The 17,191-nt window shown below is 39.7% G+C and overlaps 1 protein-coding gene across 1 annotated transcript in view; it reads left to right on the top strand.

Moving 5' to 3' along the window:
* Positions 1–2,210: 2,210 nt before the first annotated feature.
* BATF2 (basic leucine zipper ATF-like transcription factor 2) overlaps positions 2,211–17,191 on the top strand; it is a 92,898-nt gene continuing 77,917 nt past the window's right edge. The window contains exon 1 of the mRNA XM_053720131.1: positions 2,211–2,734. Coding sequence (XP_053576106.1) covers positions 2,657–2,734 — 78 coding nt within the window. The 5' untranslated portion in view covers positions 2,211–2,656. The remainder of the gene's footprint in view (positions 2,735–17,191) is intronic.

Below are 17,191 nucleotides of genomic sequence, written 5' to 3'. Positions count from 1 at the left end.
TAGTGCTGCCCTCTAGTGCTCTTACAAATGGATAAAGGGATAGAATCCAGTATACATCTGTTTAAAAACTTACTTAGAAGCTCCCAGTTTAGCACTGGTGATGAGGTTAGGCTGGGACACCCAGTGAAAGGGGCTGAGATAGAAGGAAGAGCAGACACTCCCCCCTGCCCTTTACACAAACAGGAGCAGCGGAAGTCTAAACGCCCTTGCACATCTGACACTGTGGGGCTTGGTTAGGAGTCTAAAAATCAGCACCATGGTATTAAAAAAACCAGCAAACCTATACATTGTTACAAAAACACCCCCAGATGGGCTATATAAGTGAATCATCTACAAAACAGTTATGCAAAGAAAAATCTAGTGTACAATGTTCCTGAACATTCTTTCAAACCTGGTTGCATATAGTGCACCAGACACGTGCACGCTCCTAAGCTTAAGACCCTGCTTTTCAACAAAAGATACCAAGAGAACTATGCCAATTTGACAATAGAAATAAGCATTGAAATCACAGCTCTGTCTCAATCATGAAAGAAAAACATTGGATTTAATGTCCCTTTAAACGGATCTCTTTTAACCCTTTGAGTGCTAATGATGGCTCTGAGCCGTCACAGAGTTTCTCACTCTGGTGCTAATGACAGCTCAGAGCCGTCATGAGCACTCTCCCACCTTGAGGGAGATCTGGGGGCTCCTTACTGCTCCTACCCCGGCGATTGTGCCTGTAGAGTGACAGGCATCGCCGAGGCTTCACGTGATGCGCGGTGATGTTATGCGCAATTATGTGATGACGTCACCGTGCAACTACTACTATAAAGAATAAGATGCACAGATACTGATATAAAAATCCAGTATAAAACTGTTTAAAAACTTATTTAGAATCTGTCAGTTTGGCTCTGTTGAATAGGTAGCTGGAAAGCCCACTGCAAGTGGGAAATAAGAAACTCCCCCCCCCTCCCCCTTCTTTTGCATATGAAAAGACCCTTTACACAAACAGGAGCAAGCTGGAGAAGGTAGCTGACGGTATTCACATAAAACTTTGGGGCTTGGTTAGGAGTCTGAAAATCAGAGCAATGTTATCTAAAAATAAGCAAAACTATACATTTATTTTTTTTAAAAAAACTTTATGGGCTTTATAAATAGATCATCTACAAAACATTTATGCAAAGAAAAAATGAGTGTATAATGTCCCTTTAACAATGTTAAGTATAGGAGCAGGGGGCATGCTGCTTAGAAGCCTGTATCTCAGGCATCTAAGCAGCTACAGACCCCCAAGACCCACTGTTGTGAAGGTAATCATCTAACATTTCCAACAGTCTTGGGGGTCTGTAAAAAAAAAAAAAAAAAAGTTAAAAAAAATGTTTTCAAAAATTTCAAAAAATAAAATAAATAAAATAAAATATTAGCACCCAGGTGGGAAATGGCTTAGCAGCCAAGGGACAGTCTACATAAAAATTGTTATTGTTTATAAAGTTAGATAATGCCTTTACTACCCATTCCCCAGCTTTGCACAGCCAACATTGTTAGATTAATTTACTTTATAGCATTTAAACCTCAAAAGTTCTGCCTGTTTCAAATGCTCGATTGACAGCCTCTTAATCACATGCTTTTGTATTATCTTTTCACAACAGGAGACTTATAGTTCATGTGGGCCATATAGATAACATTGTGTTCACGCCCAGGACTAAATGCAACTCAATAGATTTTAAATAGTCACAGTCATGTGATCAGGGGGCTGTTAGAAATGCTTAGATAAAAGGTAAACACAGAGGTACAAAGTATATTAATATAACTGTGTTGGTTAAGCAAAACTGGGGAATGGGTAATAAAGGGATTATCTATCTTTTAAAACAATAAAAATTCTTTTGTAGACTGTCCCTTTAATCTCAAAGTGTTCATAGTCCCTAAGGAAAAAATAGTTTCTTAGCACAGCAATAGATAACCCTTTAACTGCCCTAAAGAGTGCAGTTAAAATGTTATCTTATTACCTGAATATCTGAGACAGAACAAAGAAAAAAAATGATTACAATATCCTCTTTAAACCGGATGCCTTTAAATATCCGAGCTGCACAGCCTCTACACATTCCAGTTCTTCCACTGACCAATGAAAAGACTGCAGAAGGGTCTGCTATGCTAAGCTCTTTCCCTACAGTGAAAATACTTACTGTAAAACGAAACTGAAAAGAAAACCCCACACCGCACAATTATTTCTAGGGAAAAGCCACAGAAAATCTGCTTCCTAAATGACAATTTTGTCCTTCATTTTTAAGGATTTAAACCAAATTTGAGCAGAAATACTTTGAGTTAGCAGCTTTGCCATATATCTATAAATCATTTCCAGCTAAGCTATTTTACTACTGAAAGGTTTACTGATTGGTTTTTTCCTATTGCTATTTATATATATTGCATTTTTTTACTAAAAGCTGCTTTTTTGTACCACAGATATTTAAATAAAAAAAAACAACTCATTTGTGACCACATATATATTTAGTTGTTTTACTTACCTGCTCCCATGATGCCGTTTTTAGAACAGGGATTGATCTACCTCAGAAATATTATTAGCTAAAGAGAGATTTATTTTTTTCTATAGATTTTTTTTATTATTATTTTATGCAGATATATATTTTTTCATGTAAACCGGTGATTTTTTTAAATTGAGAATATGAGAGCTAAACAGAAGAATCAATGCAGAAAAAAGAGGATATCGGACGCTACCAGAGGATTGTTACATAACGATGACGTAAGTAACGGAACATGATGATTAAAGGGACAGTCTAGTCAAAATTAAACATTTATGATTGAGATAGGGCATGCAATTTTAAACAACTTTCAAATTTGCTTTTATCCTCATTTGCTTTGTTCTTTTGGTGTTCTTTGTTGAAAGCTAAACCTAGGTAGGATCATATGCTAATTTCTAAGCCCTTTAAGGCCGCCTCTTATCTCAGTGCATTTTGACTGTCTTTTTTTTTTTTTACAGCTAGACAGCGCTAGTTCACGTTTGCCATATAGATAATATTTGTGCTCACTCCCGTGGGGCTATTTAGGAGTCTGCAATGATTGGCATAAAATGCAAGTCTGTCAAAAGCATTGAGATAAGGGGGCAGTCTGCAGAGGCTTAGATACAAGGTAATCACAGAGGTAAAAAGTATATTAAAGGGATAGGAAAGTCAACATTAATCTTGCATGATTCAGATAGAACGTGTAATTTTAAGACACTTTTAAATTCACTTCTATTTTCAAATGTGCTTTGTTCTCTTGGTATCCCTTGTTAAAAAATAATACACACATATCTCACAGTAGTGGGAGCTGGCTGCTGAGTGGTGCCTGCACACATTTGTCTCTTGTGATTGGCTAACTAGATGTGTTCAGATAGCTCTCAGAAGTGCAATGGTGCTCCTTCAGCAAAGGATAACAAGATAATGAAACAAATTTGATAATAGAAGTGAATTGGAAAGATGTGTACAATTATATGTTCTATCCAAATCGTTAAAGAAAATGTTGGGGTTTCGTGTCAGTTTAATATAACAGTGTTGGTAATGCAAAACTTGGGAATGGGTAATAAAGGGATTATCTATCTTTTTGTAAACAATAAACAATGGGGTTGACTGTCCCTTTTAATTCATAGAAATAGTCTTCCTGGGGGAGTGGTAAATAATAATAATTTAACAAATATTTGATGTTAAAATAAATGTTGGTATAAATCTGACCATAACATGATAATTAGTGCTGTTTTTTATTAGATAAGGGAGGGAGTGTTCATGGGAAATCTTTGCTCACAAGAGAATCTGTCTGGCTGAATAAAGTTTGAATCATTCACTCAGTCTTATTTCTATTGTCAGATACTTCCGTGCTGCAAGTATGACGGTCCAGTTGAGCTAAGAGGCCATACTAAGCAGTTTAAAGTATCTTAAAGGACAGTAAAGTAACATTTAATTTTTCATGATTCAGATATTGCAGATTCTATAGTAGGCTGACCATATTGCCGCTTTAAAAAAGGGGCACATGAAAAATGCATATGTCAGGGTTCTTATACGTAACATTTATTTAAACAGCCCTGACATATGTATTTTTTATATGTGTCTCCTTTTAAAGTGGCAATTTGGTCACCCTACTATAGTGTTATCAAATTTGCTTCATTCTCTTCATTCTTGTTTGTTGAAGGAGCAGCAGTGCACTACTGGGAGATAGCAGAGGACATTGGGTGAGCCATTGACAAGAGGCATATATTTTCAGTAGTCACCAATCACCAGCTAGCTCCCAGTAGTGCATTGTTACTCTTGAGAGAATGAAGCACATTTGATAGCAGAATTAAATTGAAAAGTTGTATGCTCCACATCCTAATCCTGAAAGTTTAGTTTTGACTTTACTGTCCCTTTAAAGAGAGTTGGAAACTATTTTTTGCTGCATGAATGTGGAAGCATGTTCCTGAGTTGTCCCTCTCAGCCAATCAATACTGCAGCATGCAGGCTACACTCATTTAAAGGGAAACTAACATGACGTGGGTGATTATGTACAACTAAGTCCTGGGACTCTAAAGCGTATTGACTCACATGGATAACTTATACAGAAAAAGTTGGTTTATTCAGCACAGGAACATTGATTTTTCAGATAACAACAAAAACAATAATGTAATACATATTCTTTTTTAGATAAGTATCATGTCCATTTAAGTTTTCTTGTTGCATAAACAAGCGATAGCTGATTTTCTTTTATGTTAGCTTTGTCTGTTAAACTGAGATATATATTTTTACCTGATAAAGGAATAGATTACAAGTGGAGCGCTATTTAACTCTCCCGCACGACTCGCAGGGATAGGCACGGACCAAGGCTGTGGCGGACATTTTCCAAAGTACAGACATTAGTGAAGGACACCAAGGTACATTTCAAATTAAAAACATCAAAAAACACTCTTTACAGAGAGGGTAGTGGATACGTGGTGGAATAGCCATCCAGCAGAAGTGGTAGAGACAGTGAAGTAGTTTAAACATGCATGGGATAGGCATAAGGCTATGCTAGATATAAGATAAGGCAAGGAACTAATGAAAGTATTCAGAAAATTGGGCAGACTAGATAGGCCGAATGGTTCCTATCTGCCGACATAATCTATGTTTCTATAGGTCAGAAGAGCGAAACTTTGCTGTCAAATGGGCTGCACGTTGGACGCCCCTGGTCTAGTTCCACAAGTACAAATTAGTCATCTAATCAAACAAGTTTAAAATAACATTTATATGGTATTTTATTTATTTTTTTGGTTATATTGAGATTCTGTAACAGCTGACCAAACCCACCACCTTGATATTAATTGCATGATCATCATGGTTGGTTACTTACTTGGTTACGTAAGGTTTGTCAGAGTAGGCAGCGGTCTTCTACACACAAACACCAGCATCATGCTGCCGCACAGATCAAGGAATTGGGATGGGTCACAACTGACGGTTAGTTGACTGCAGGCAGCTTGCTTCTTCCCTCACTTTCCCGCTACTAAGCGTGGCGCTGCTTGGGTCAAGGAGGAGTAAGGACCAGCATTCATCTGTCCTACTCCTCCCTCCTCTCCGCAAAACGGGTGGCGGACACTGCAAGGGCCAGTCACGGACACCTTCCCTAACTGCGCTAGAAGCAAGCTTTTTGTGCGCTTCGGGTTGCACTCATATTATTATGAGTTGAAAGTAAAGTGTTTTCGCTCGTGCGCTAACCCGACGCGAGTAAAAAGCCGAACTTAGAATATCGCAAGCACGATAACCTATTCTCACATACAAATTAGAACACACAAATCGCACGCAAACACAATCGGATATTCTCAAGTGTGCTAACCCGACATAAAAATATTAATATTTCACATTCCAATGTTCTTCACATAGCAGAATATGTTCTATTTATTCATAAATTCATATTTCTATATATATATAATGTTGTTTTGCACAAATATATACATATATATACATACATGATTATATATAGGTATAGATACATACAGATATATATATATATATATATATATATGTATATATATAAGAATATCTATTTAGAAATACTTAGAACATATTCTACTATGTGCAGAACATTGGAATGCATAATATTTATAGTAAATACACAGTTAAAGAGATGTTGAAGAGATACCTAGGTAGGAAATAGTGCTGCCGTCTAGTGCTCTTGCAAATGGATAGTATTCTTGCAAAACTGTTGCCATATAATGCTCCTAACACGTGCATGCTCCTGAGCATACATACCCGCTTTTCCACAAAAGATACCTAGAGAATGAAGACAATTTGATAATAGAGTTAAATTAAAAGGTTGTTTACATGCTCTATCTGAACCAGAAAATAAAAATTTAGTTTCATATCCAAGTTTTAGACTTTAGGAAGGAAGATTTTTCTTACATGGGAAAATACCTAAGAAACTATTTAAAAGGGCAAACTTTGATCACGGGGGCTCAAGAACAGTGAGGATTTTTGAAAAGTGTCATTTTAGATGCAACCGCACACTGTAGTAGACATCATAGGCATAGGAACCGGGGGGAACAGGGGGAGGGGGGGCATCCCTTCCAGAAAATCATGTGAGGGGGACACATGATGCATAAATCCCCCCAGCTTTTTCAAGTGCAAGATTGTTTTTGCATTGGTGGGGTGTCAGCAGGAAGTAGCGCTACTTAAAGGGACAGTTTACACCAGAATTGTTATTGTTTAAAAAGATAGATAATCCCTTTATTACCCATTCCCTAGTTTTGCATAACCAACACTGTTATATTAATACACGTTTTACCTCTGTGATTACCTTGTATCTAAGCCTCTGCAAACTGCCCCCTTATTTCGGTTATTTTGACAGACCTCCATTTTAGCCAACCAGAGCTGGCTCACCTGAACTCCACGTGCGTGAGCACAGTGTTATCTATATGACACACATGAACTAACACCCTCTAGTGGTGAAAAACTGTCAAAATGCCCTGAGAGAAGAGGCGACCTTAAGGGCTTAGACATTTGCATATGAACAAATAGTAGGTGACGTTAGAGTTAGATCATATTACAATAGGAGTCGGACTGACTAACTTACTGTGAAAATACACTGACTGAGGGTTCCCTTCCAGTCCCACTTCCGTAGCAGCCGCTGCCTCTCATGCATTAGTGTGGCCAGTTTTTGATCTGCTCTAAGCAGCATCCGCAGTCAGACACCAAAAGCCAATTCTTGAGTGCCCGGCCCCAAAAAGTGCCGCCCCCTCAAATCTGCCGCCCTAGGCCCGTGCCTTGTTGGCCTAGGCCATAATACGCCCCTGTGTGCATGTGTATCTCAGGTGCGCCCTTTGAGTGACCCCAAATGTAAGAGCTGGTTCTTTTGCTCTATGCACACAAGTGGAGTCTACATATGTTTATTTATATGTGATTTAGATGGCAGCCGCCTAGAAGAGTTTCACAATTTCTTCTTTATTGTGTAAGAAGGATAGAGGTTAGAGCGAGCATTTGTCAGCAGCTGTTGTGTGCTCAAAGGCTGAACGCTGCTGTCGCTGTTTATTTAAACTGCACTATTGATATAGAACAGAGGCAGAGTAACAAGCAGCAATGCCAGACTGCACCATGGATCCTTCTAAGCCAACAGTAAGGTGTTTTAAAGGGACAGTCTACTTGAAAATGGTTATTGTTTAAAAAGATAGATAATCCCTTTATTAGCCATTCCCTAGTTTTGCATAACCAACACAGTTATATTAATATACTGTTTACCTCTGTGATTACCTTGTATCTAAGCATCTGCAAACTGCCTTCGTATCTCAGTTCTTTTGACAGACTTGCATTTTAGCCAATCAGTGCCCTCTTATAAGTAACTCCACGGGAGTGAGCACAATGTTATCTATATGTCACATATGAACTAGCGCTGTCTAGCTTTGAAAAACTATCAAATGCACAGAGATAAGAGGCGGTCTTCAAGGGCTTAAAAATAAGCATATGTGCCTACCTAGGTTTAGCTTTCAATTAAGAATACCAAGAGAACAAAGCAAATTTGATGATAAAAGTTCATTGGAAAGTTGTTTAAAATTGCATGCCCTATTGGAATCATGAAAGTTTAATTTTTACTAGACTGTCCCTTTAAGTAGGGATGCAGAATACATTTAGGCATATACAAATTAAACAAAAACATGCTTCTCTTTTTGCTAATAACTCACTAAATTCCTCTATGTTATGTGATATGGCAGTCGGCTGGATAGATTAAAAACCTTAGATCTAAGTGAAGGACTGAAGCCACAAATGCAGCAAATAAATGATAGTGCTGCCAGTATTTTATAACAGAGGATCTACAGGGCAATCCAAAAGTGTTTGCAGAAAGGTCCTCTGTATTTTTTTTCTTATCCCTGCTCCAATGAAAGCTCTGATTTCTGAGAGGTCAGGTTATATTTCTGACTGCTGCTGCTCTGGGGGGGGCTTGTAGAATATGACCGGGATCTAAGTGAGGAGGCTGAGGAACTGTCAGAAGGCAGAGCAGGAAAGGTGAAGCTAGTGTTGTAATGTCTCTCACCCACCTTTATTGTCTGTAGCTGAGTAGCTGTCTAAGTTCTAGGCTTTCTAGTGAACTTGTAAATTGCTGTGCTATAGAATACACTAGGCAGGCTCTTTTTTTTCGTATGCTAGGAATCTTACTGACTCATTCATCTATTTATCTAGGTACTAAATCACAGCATATTGTACCAAATATGCCCCAAAAATCTTAGGCTTGCTTTGCTCATGTTCGTGGACACAACTCACCTATGTAAATCATGTAACCCTATTGTTATATGGTAAAATGTAGTCGTGTATTGCATTTGTGGATTAGTATAATGTAGTAGGTACCAAGACATCTTAATGAATTAGGTGTAAAGGGACACAACTAAGTTTTGCCAATGACAGGGTACTGTATGGGGTCCGTAGACACCATTACTGCTATACACGGGGGAATCTATATGGAAGAAAGTCATACATTTGATTGACAGGTTTCTAAGTGCAGGACAAGGGATGGCACAGTCAGTAGGGGCAAAGTTATTGCTATATTTGTTGTGTGTGTATTTCTGGGGGTTTAGTTCACTGCTCTGTGTGTGTAGCTGGAAATGTGAGCTTACATTACTGTATGGTATTGGCATTATGGGGTTAAATGGACATTGTAAAGCAAAAAAATGACATACATTTTGCATTACTGACCCTTGTTAACTATGCGTTTAATCCTTGCAAATGCAATAAGCATAAAGTCCAACTCAGAATCCACAAGTATTGCAGCTCCTGATCAAGAAACAGCTTGTGGTTGGCTGACTGTGTTCTTCTTGGGAGTTGCAAGATGTATGTCTCCTGTGAGGAACTCTGCCAATGGGACAGTTTACTCAAAAATGTTCCCCCCTTTAATTTGTTGATCTACTTTACTTGCTGCAGTGTATTAAATAATTTACAATTATTTCCTTTACCTTTATATTGGCATTTGAAATAGTTGATTAAGCCTGTGGTATCCCCACCTATTCAGAAAGTTTCTGGCCTTAGGGCCAAGCTATAGATAAGCTGTGTAAACACAGCCAGCAGATGAAATTACACTCCCATTGGGGTATAGAAGAGATAAGGTAATAAAATGTTAATTTTCCATTGTTCTCTCCAAGTATTGGTGATTGGTTTATGGACAGATATAAGATAAAGAAGCAGGTATATGTACACAGTGTGATAAAGTAATGAGATCTGAGTATACCTACAGATATAAGATAAAGACATGTATATGTACACAGTGTGATAATGTAATGAGATCTGATTATTCCTACATATATAAGATAAGAGACATGTTTATGTACACAATGTGATACAGTAATGAGATCTGATTATACCTACAGATATAAAATAAAGACACATGTATATGTACACAGTGTGATAAAGTAATGAGATCTGATTATACATACAGATATAAGATAAAGACATGTATATGTACACAGTGTTATACAGTAATGAGATCTGATTATACCTACAAGCTCAAGCCATTTTATTAGGTTGTGGTCTCAAAACACAAACTCAGCTATTTCATATACAGAAATAAACCTTAAAAAGCAAATCTCATACCTTTTATACTCTGCAACTGGTAAAAAAAGTAATTGGAAATCGTGATTTATTTTTTTACAGTATACTGTCCCTTTAATGCCTTTGCAGGGGTTAGTTAGGATTAGTAATGCAAAAATTAAATTTTTGCATTAGAATGACACTTTTGTGTATTACATTGATTTGGGGGTTAAACGTGTGTTGAATGGTGGGTTAAACAGCAAGGACTTGAAAACGAATCTCCTAGTCGTGGAAAATCATGGCTGGACTGTTATCCGACGGACATTTGTCCGACTGACTTTTGTGTGACGGATAATATACCGACAGACAAATGGCCATCGGATAACTGTCTGGCCACGAGATAGATAGATAGATAGATAAGGATAGATACAGATCAAAAGATAGACAGATAGATAGACAAGGACAGATACAGATCAAAAGATAGACAGATAGATAGACAAGGATATATAGAGATCGAAAGATAGACAGATAGATAGATAAGGATATATAGAGATCGAAAGATAGACAGATAGATAGACAAGGATTGATACCGATCAAAAGATAGATAGATAGATAGATAGATAAGGATAGATACAGATAGAACGATAGATAGATAAGGATAGATAGAGATAGAAAGATAGATAGATAAGGATAGATACAGATCGAAAGATAGACAGATAGATAGTTTAAAGCATGTTGTGGGGGGGGGGACCCATGGTTAGGTTCCCAGAGGTGGTTGCGGTGCCCGAGGCTCTGATTAGAACAGAGCACTCTGGAGCGTAACTGCCTCAGCCAACGTTGGAACACAGGCTCTCTGATATATGTCTGACGGACAAATGTGTTTCGGCATTCTGTCCATCTGCATTTTGTCCGAGCACCATGAAAATATAAATGAGACAAATATGATATAAACGTAAATGGTGATTGTTGTCTGCTTAAGGCAGTGTAAAATCTAAAGCTTTACCTGCTCATTCTCGAGCTAGAAGGTTGACCTGGGCCAATGGTTCCAGATAGCAGCCCAAAGTATGATATCCTGCTTAGGTGTAGGGGCAATAATTATCTGTCTATAGTCTAAACCAGGGGTTTTCAAAACTGTCCTCAAACCTCACTAACAGGCCAGATTTTCAGGATTACCTTGGGTGAGACCAGTTTAAAGTGAATGTCAACTTTCATGATAAAGTGCCCGGTTTTTAAAAAAAATATTAAAAACAGGGGCACTTTCATTCATGAAAGTTTACATTGCACCGGATTTTACAAATACTTACCTTCTCCTGAAACACTGGATCGCCGATCCCACGCCTGCAGCTCCTCTGTACTTCGTCATCAATGATGAAACCGGCTCTCTACAATCACGGCTCCCCCCAGGAGCGTTCATCTAGTGAGGCCACGTCGTGATTGGAGGAAGCCGGTTTCGTCATTGCTGTGTTAGTACAGCAGGAAGAAGCAGGCGGGGCGATCAGCGATCCGGTGTTTCAGGAGAAGAAGGTATTTGTAAAATCCGGTGCAATGTAAACTTTCAGGAATGAAAGTGCCCCTGTTTTTAATTGTTTTTTTTAAAAACGGGCACTTTATCATGAAAGTTGACATTCACTTTAATAGCCATCTTTACTAATCAGCTGATTATTTCACCTGTGCTTTAGTTCAGATATTCTGAAAATCTGGACTGTTAGAGGTATGAGAACAAGTTTGAAAACCTCTGGTTAAAGGCTTCCACTTTAGAGCAATAATAATAGCTCCATATTCCCACTTTGTATTTGCCTCCAGCACAGACCTGAAGATTGCTGGGTACGGATGGGCGAATGTGCTGAAATTGTAATTCGTTTAGTAGTAAAATAGTCCTGTAGACTTTCGTTTTGGACAATCAAATGTTGATAAGAATGAAAATCCATTAAAATTCAGTAATCAAATAAAATATTACATTTAAAAGAAGCATTAGAATTACTATTACAAATATAAAAAATATGTAGTTAACCTTTTTGTAATGTTCGCTAAACCAAACTTTGTATTTGTATTTAAAAAAAGGGAGACTGACCATCTTCCATTGGTTAAAGCAGTGGTCGCCAACCAGTGGTCCGTGGACCACTGGGGGTCCACCAGAAGATGTTGGTGGTCCTTGACACCATCAAGCAGAAATTAATCTTCTCTAATGGTGTCACCCCAGTTGTGCCGCAACTCCCTACAGTGCCTGGCTGGACATCAGTGAAAACCAACGGAGGGGGAGTTAAATTTCAATCTCTCTACGCACATTGCGTAGTACTGCGCAACTTGCGTAGCTAGATTGTATTTTTAACTCCTCTCGCCCGGCGCACTGCTCAGCGGAAGATGCTTCCATTCTAAAGCCAGCAGAAGTTGGTATAGTCTTGGCTTGAAATAGTGGAATTATTATATATCTTATATTTCATTTATTTTCTTCCCTTTACCTGTCTCTTTATAGTAGTTTTCTATTCTTTCAGATGGACTTACATCACTGTTTGAATAATATAGATTGAATGATTATACAATAATCATAAAAATAGGGGGCGCTTAGTTTCTTGAAGGCAAATAAATATGTGTACAAAAATAATAATAATGAATAAAAGCAATATGTGAAAAAGTGACAGGAACTTAATTCAAACAAAATAAAATGACTGTGACTGAGCTAAAACAAAAATATAAAACCTTATTAATATATAAGAAATGTATATAGCAAATAATGGTGAGTAAATTGTCATTGGTAGCGGTCAAACTTAGTGAATAGGCAGCTCTTCTTGGAACCGATGGTGAATCAGTGCATCTAAAATTGGAAAACAGAAAGAAAGCGCCTCATGGCGAAATATTTCCAATCAATATAGAACAATGTGAGAGAGCAGGTGAACAGGCGAAAAAGGTGCAAATAGGCAGACTGACCTATATATATATGTATAAAGGTCAGCCTGCCTGTTTACACCTTATATATATTGATTGGAAATATTTCACCATGAGGCGCTTTCTTTCTGTTTTTCCAATTTTACATCACTGTTTGTCTTCCCTCTTTTTAAAAAAAATAAATTAAATATTCATTATATTTCATTCTAATAGTTTTCCCGCACACAAAGCCATTCCACCTGAATTCCAGTAATTGCCATCCAGCAGATCAGCCATATCCCACCAGTATTTAGTAATTACCAGTAACATCAGTCGTGGTTCGCTCACATCCATATTGAGAGCTTTCTGATATATAAACTTAATTTATGACTCCAATGTCTGTCCATGATCATAAGTAGTTTTGAATAATTCCTAACTGGGGAGGTAACTTGGAAGTATTGTGGTCCTTTTAAACATAATTATTTTTTCCCCCACTTCCTGCCTCTCTATTTCCAGCTCAAAAGTTGGCAACCTCCCTTCATCTGTCATGAATATATTCTTAAACATGTGTAAATATATACATAGGCCCCTATTTAAGAAAGGTCTTGCGGACCTGATCCGACACTGCGGATCAGGTCCGCAAGACCTCGCTGAATGCGGAGAGCAATACGCTCTCCGTATTCAGCATTGCACCAGCAGCTCACAAGAGCTGCTGGTGCAACGCTGCCCCTGCAGACTCACGGCCAATCGGCTGCCAGCAGGGGGGTGTCAATCAACCCAATCGTACTCGATCGGGTTGATTTCTGGCGATTCTTTAGACCGCTGCTTCATAACTGCTGTTTCTGGCGAGTCTGAAGACTCGCCAGAAACACGGGCCCACAAGCTCTATACGGAGCTTGTTAAATGGGTCCCATAATGTAAACTTAGCTATGGTTATACTAGTTATCTTCAGTATGTGTGTGTGTGTGTGTTATGTATGTGTATAAATATATATATATATATTTATATATACACACATACATACATACATTACAGAGGTTTGTACCTTTTAAAAAAAATTCATGTTAGTGATCCATGGGATTAAAAATTGTATGTTTAGTGGTCCCTGAGGTCCGAAAGGTTGGCGACCCCTGGGTTAAAGCACCCCACCCAAGCTCAAGTGTTCTCATGACAGTGTAATGGAATTGTGTATATAAAGCCAGGGAGTCTCATTATATTATAAAGAGAAAAAGTAGGAATGATTCACCCCATAAAGGCAAAGTACTGTAGTGTTAGGACCAGTCAACATTGGGATACCTTGTAAATTGGTTACTGGCTAAGCAAAATATGGCTGTATTGTGTCACTAGATCCCAATTCAAATATAAAAATATAGGGGTTTTTTAAGACAATTTTTTGCAGCATTTAAAAATGTGTTGTTTATTTACAAATGGATGTGACCCAATATCCTCTGTTTTGTGTAACTATTTGGTCTCATTGGCAGCACTCACAAAACTTTTTGTAAGTTGTGCTAAACCAAACTTTCTTTGTATTTGTGTGTATGTGTATATATATATATATATATATATATATACAGTACTGTGCAAAAGTCTTAGGCCACCATTAGATTTATTGCTTTTGCAATGGTATAATGACCATATATCATTATTTCTCAGTCTCTTTATTAGAATACAACCAGAAAATACAGGATATTTGTATGCAGTATTAAAAAACAGGAAAAAAGGGGGGAACTTCCGGGCGGCGGCCATGAAATGCTCCAAATCTCCACACTAATCTGCACTCAATGCTCTTTTCAATGCTTCATCGAGTATTGCAAATTACAGAATACTCTGCAGTAGTGACAGCTCTTCTGAATAATACCAATATTCTATAGATTTGGTGCTAGACTTAGTCCACCGGAACATTTCACAGGTTGCGGCCTACCATCTGACTCCCCAGCAGGGTACTTTTGTACCTCTGTCGTTAAAGAGCAGTGACACCCCGCAAGATACTGCAAGAACCTCCCTCACAAAACAGTGAGCTGATTATCCCCTTGTCACGGATACCGGGCTGCAAGGGCTACCCCTACCCCCCTACAACCTCACCCCTGTTATTTCTCAGTGTTTTGAGCTCCTCAGAGCAACTACAATCTCTGGAAGCTTTTTGCTTGCTTTTTGTTGGCTTGTTTTTGTGTTCTAAACTTGTTAAGAGAAGAGCTGATCTATGACCGGGAAAACCCTCCTAAGCTGGCCGGGCTCCTGGAACTCCTGGTCGGCCACCTCACAACGGATACCCGCCTAACCCCTCTTAGGCTGGCCGGGCTCCTGGAACTCCCGGTCAGCCACAGGACAGCAGGACACCCGTTAACTTTACCCCTGGTCGCTCCATCAGCCCTTTGCCCCAGAGCTCAGCTCTTTTGGGGATTGGTAGCCCCTAGGGAGGACAAGAGCTGGGGGAATTATCGGAGGGGAGCTCCTTTAGGAACCGGGGGTTTTGGACACCCCTTTTTGGACTGTGGCATCTGGGGGCCGAGAGCTTTAAAATGACACCCTGGAAGTTCCGCCACTCCACCGGGATCACCCCGAAACCGCCACCCCTAGGTACTTGGATTCTGTGGGACTGTGGCTGCAATGGGCGTGCCGGTTGGTCTGGAGAGGCGGGAATGGTGGGAGAATTGTGGGATTGTCCATGGTCTTATCAATATGAGCTGTGTGTATAAAAGGAGTGTATGTTTTACAATAAAGAGAGTTCCTATTTCACCTGAATGCTAGTATGTCTAGTTATTTGGGTGGGCTCCTGCTAAAATCACTTTCCTTGGCTACATAGCAGTCTGTTCCAGGCAGAGGAAGGACCCTCTGGCAGAGCTACCTAGTCTGGGTAGCCGGAGCCTGTCACAGGGTGGGACCCTGAGTACTGGTGCTGTCGGGCATCAGGGGTGGCTACAGGCTGTGGTCACTTGCCAGTTACATAGCTGCAGTCGGCAGGGAGGAAGCAGGACCCGTTTGGCGGAGCTACCCAGTCGGGGTAGCCAGGGTATCCGTCATACCCCTAATATGGATATGTCTTACATAGAGGCTACTCACTTAATCAGTGAAATAAGCAACCTGCTCTCCTATTATCAAGAGGCCTTCTCAGACACTCTTAGAAATGCATTCCAGCTTCCTTCTGAGTCCTTTGCCGTGCGCACATCACTGACCGCTCCTGAGGGTAACCCTTATCAAAGTGGTGAATCTAAAGAGCCAAATGGACACCTAACAACCCCCCAGATAACCACAGACGAGAGGCTTACATCCTTACCAGCTATGGAAGAGGTATCAGATGGCGCCGCAGAGAATAAAAAGTTCCACGCAGTACTCACCTCTTATTACACATGTGATACAGAGTGCTTGGACATTGAATTAGCAGCCTTTATGCCGTTGCCTGAAAGCAGGAAGACGCAGGTATGCCTTACCCCACTCTGGAACTCTGCCCTGAGAGAAACGGCCCACTGCCGCACAATATGGCCACTGCAGCCCAGTCTAGAAAGAGTGATCTCACGGCATCCATGCGGCCCCAGCAGACCATAGCGAGTCACCATCCATACCTTGCTCTGCTCCCAGTCGGTAGTCTGCTGAACTGCCAAATGTGACAGCATTCAGAAGAAAGCTATGGCGCTGGGCCAGCTGTGGTGTCCTCGCCTGTCACCAAGTACCCCACATGGATTACCACCTCTCGCCACGCCTGTCACCAAGTACCCCACATGGATCTCACGGCATCCATGCGGCCCCAGCAGACCATAGCGAGTCACCATCCATACCTTGCTCTGCTCCCAGTCGGTAGTCTGCTGAACTGCCAAATGTAACAGCTATGGCGCTGGGCCAGCTGTGGTGTCCTCGCCTGTCACCAAGTACCCCACATGGATTACCACCATTATCGGATGAGAGAGTTTATTATTTAGCAGGTGATGTTTCCCTACGTTTAGGAATAGGCTGACATTGCTGATATATTACATCTTAGGGCTCACTGTCCGTGTGGATTGAAACCTACACCAGTAGCCTTTCATTGGCTGGTCTATGAAACGCTATGGCTGCTTTCATGTTTCTCAGTGATGCCTATATAACAGAAATACCAGCCAGAACGTTATTACCATTCTTCACTGTGAGAGTGCTTCATATGAGGACTATTATTGTCAGAATATACATGCCTACCACTGCCAGGGCTATCCAAGATTATATGCTCATTTCATTATGTTTATTTACATTGAAGTTTACACTTTTCACTCAGTAGAAGCCACAGTGTGGACAGTGATTTTAGATAAGAATGCTTTGTTTCTCTGGCAACCGCCAGTCTTAGTACATGTTAAACATACCATTGAGATAACTCTACTAATTCAGTG

The sequence above is a fragment of the Bombina bombina genome, chromosome 7 (genome assembly GCF_027579735.1).
Source record: "Bombina bombina isolate aBomBom1 chromosome 7, aBomBom1.pri, whole genome shotgun sequence".
NCBI classification, from domain to species: domain Eukaryota; kingdom Metazoa; phylum Chordata; class Amphibia; order Anura; family Bombinatoridae; genus Bombina; species Bombina bombina.
This window is presented reverse-complemented; position numbering and strand designations above follow the sequence as displayed.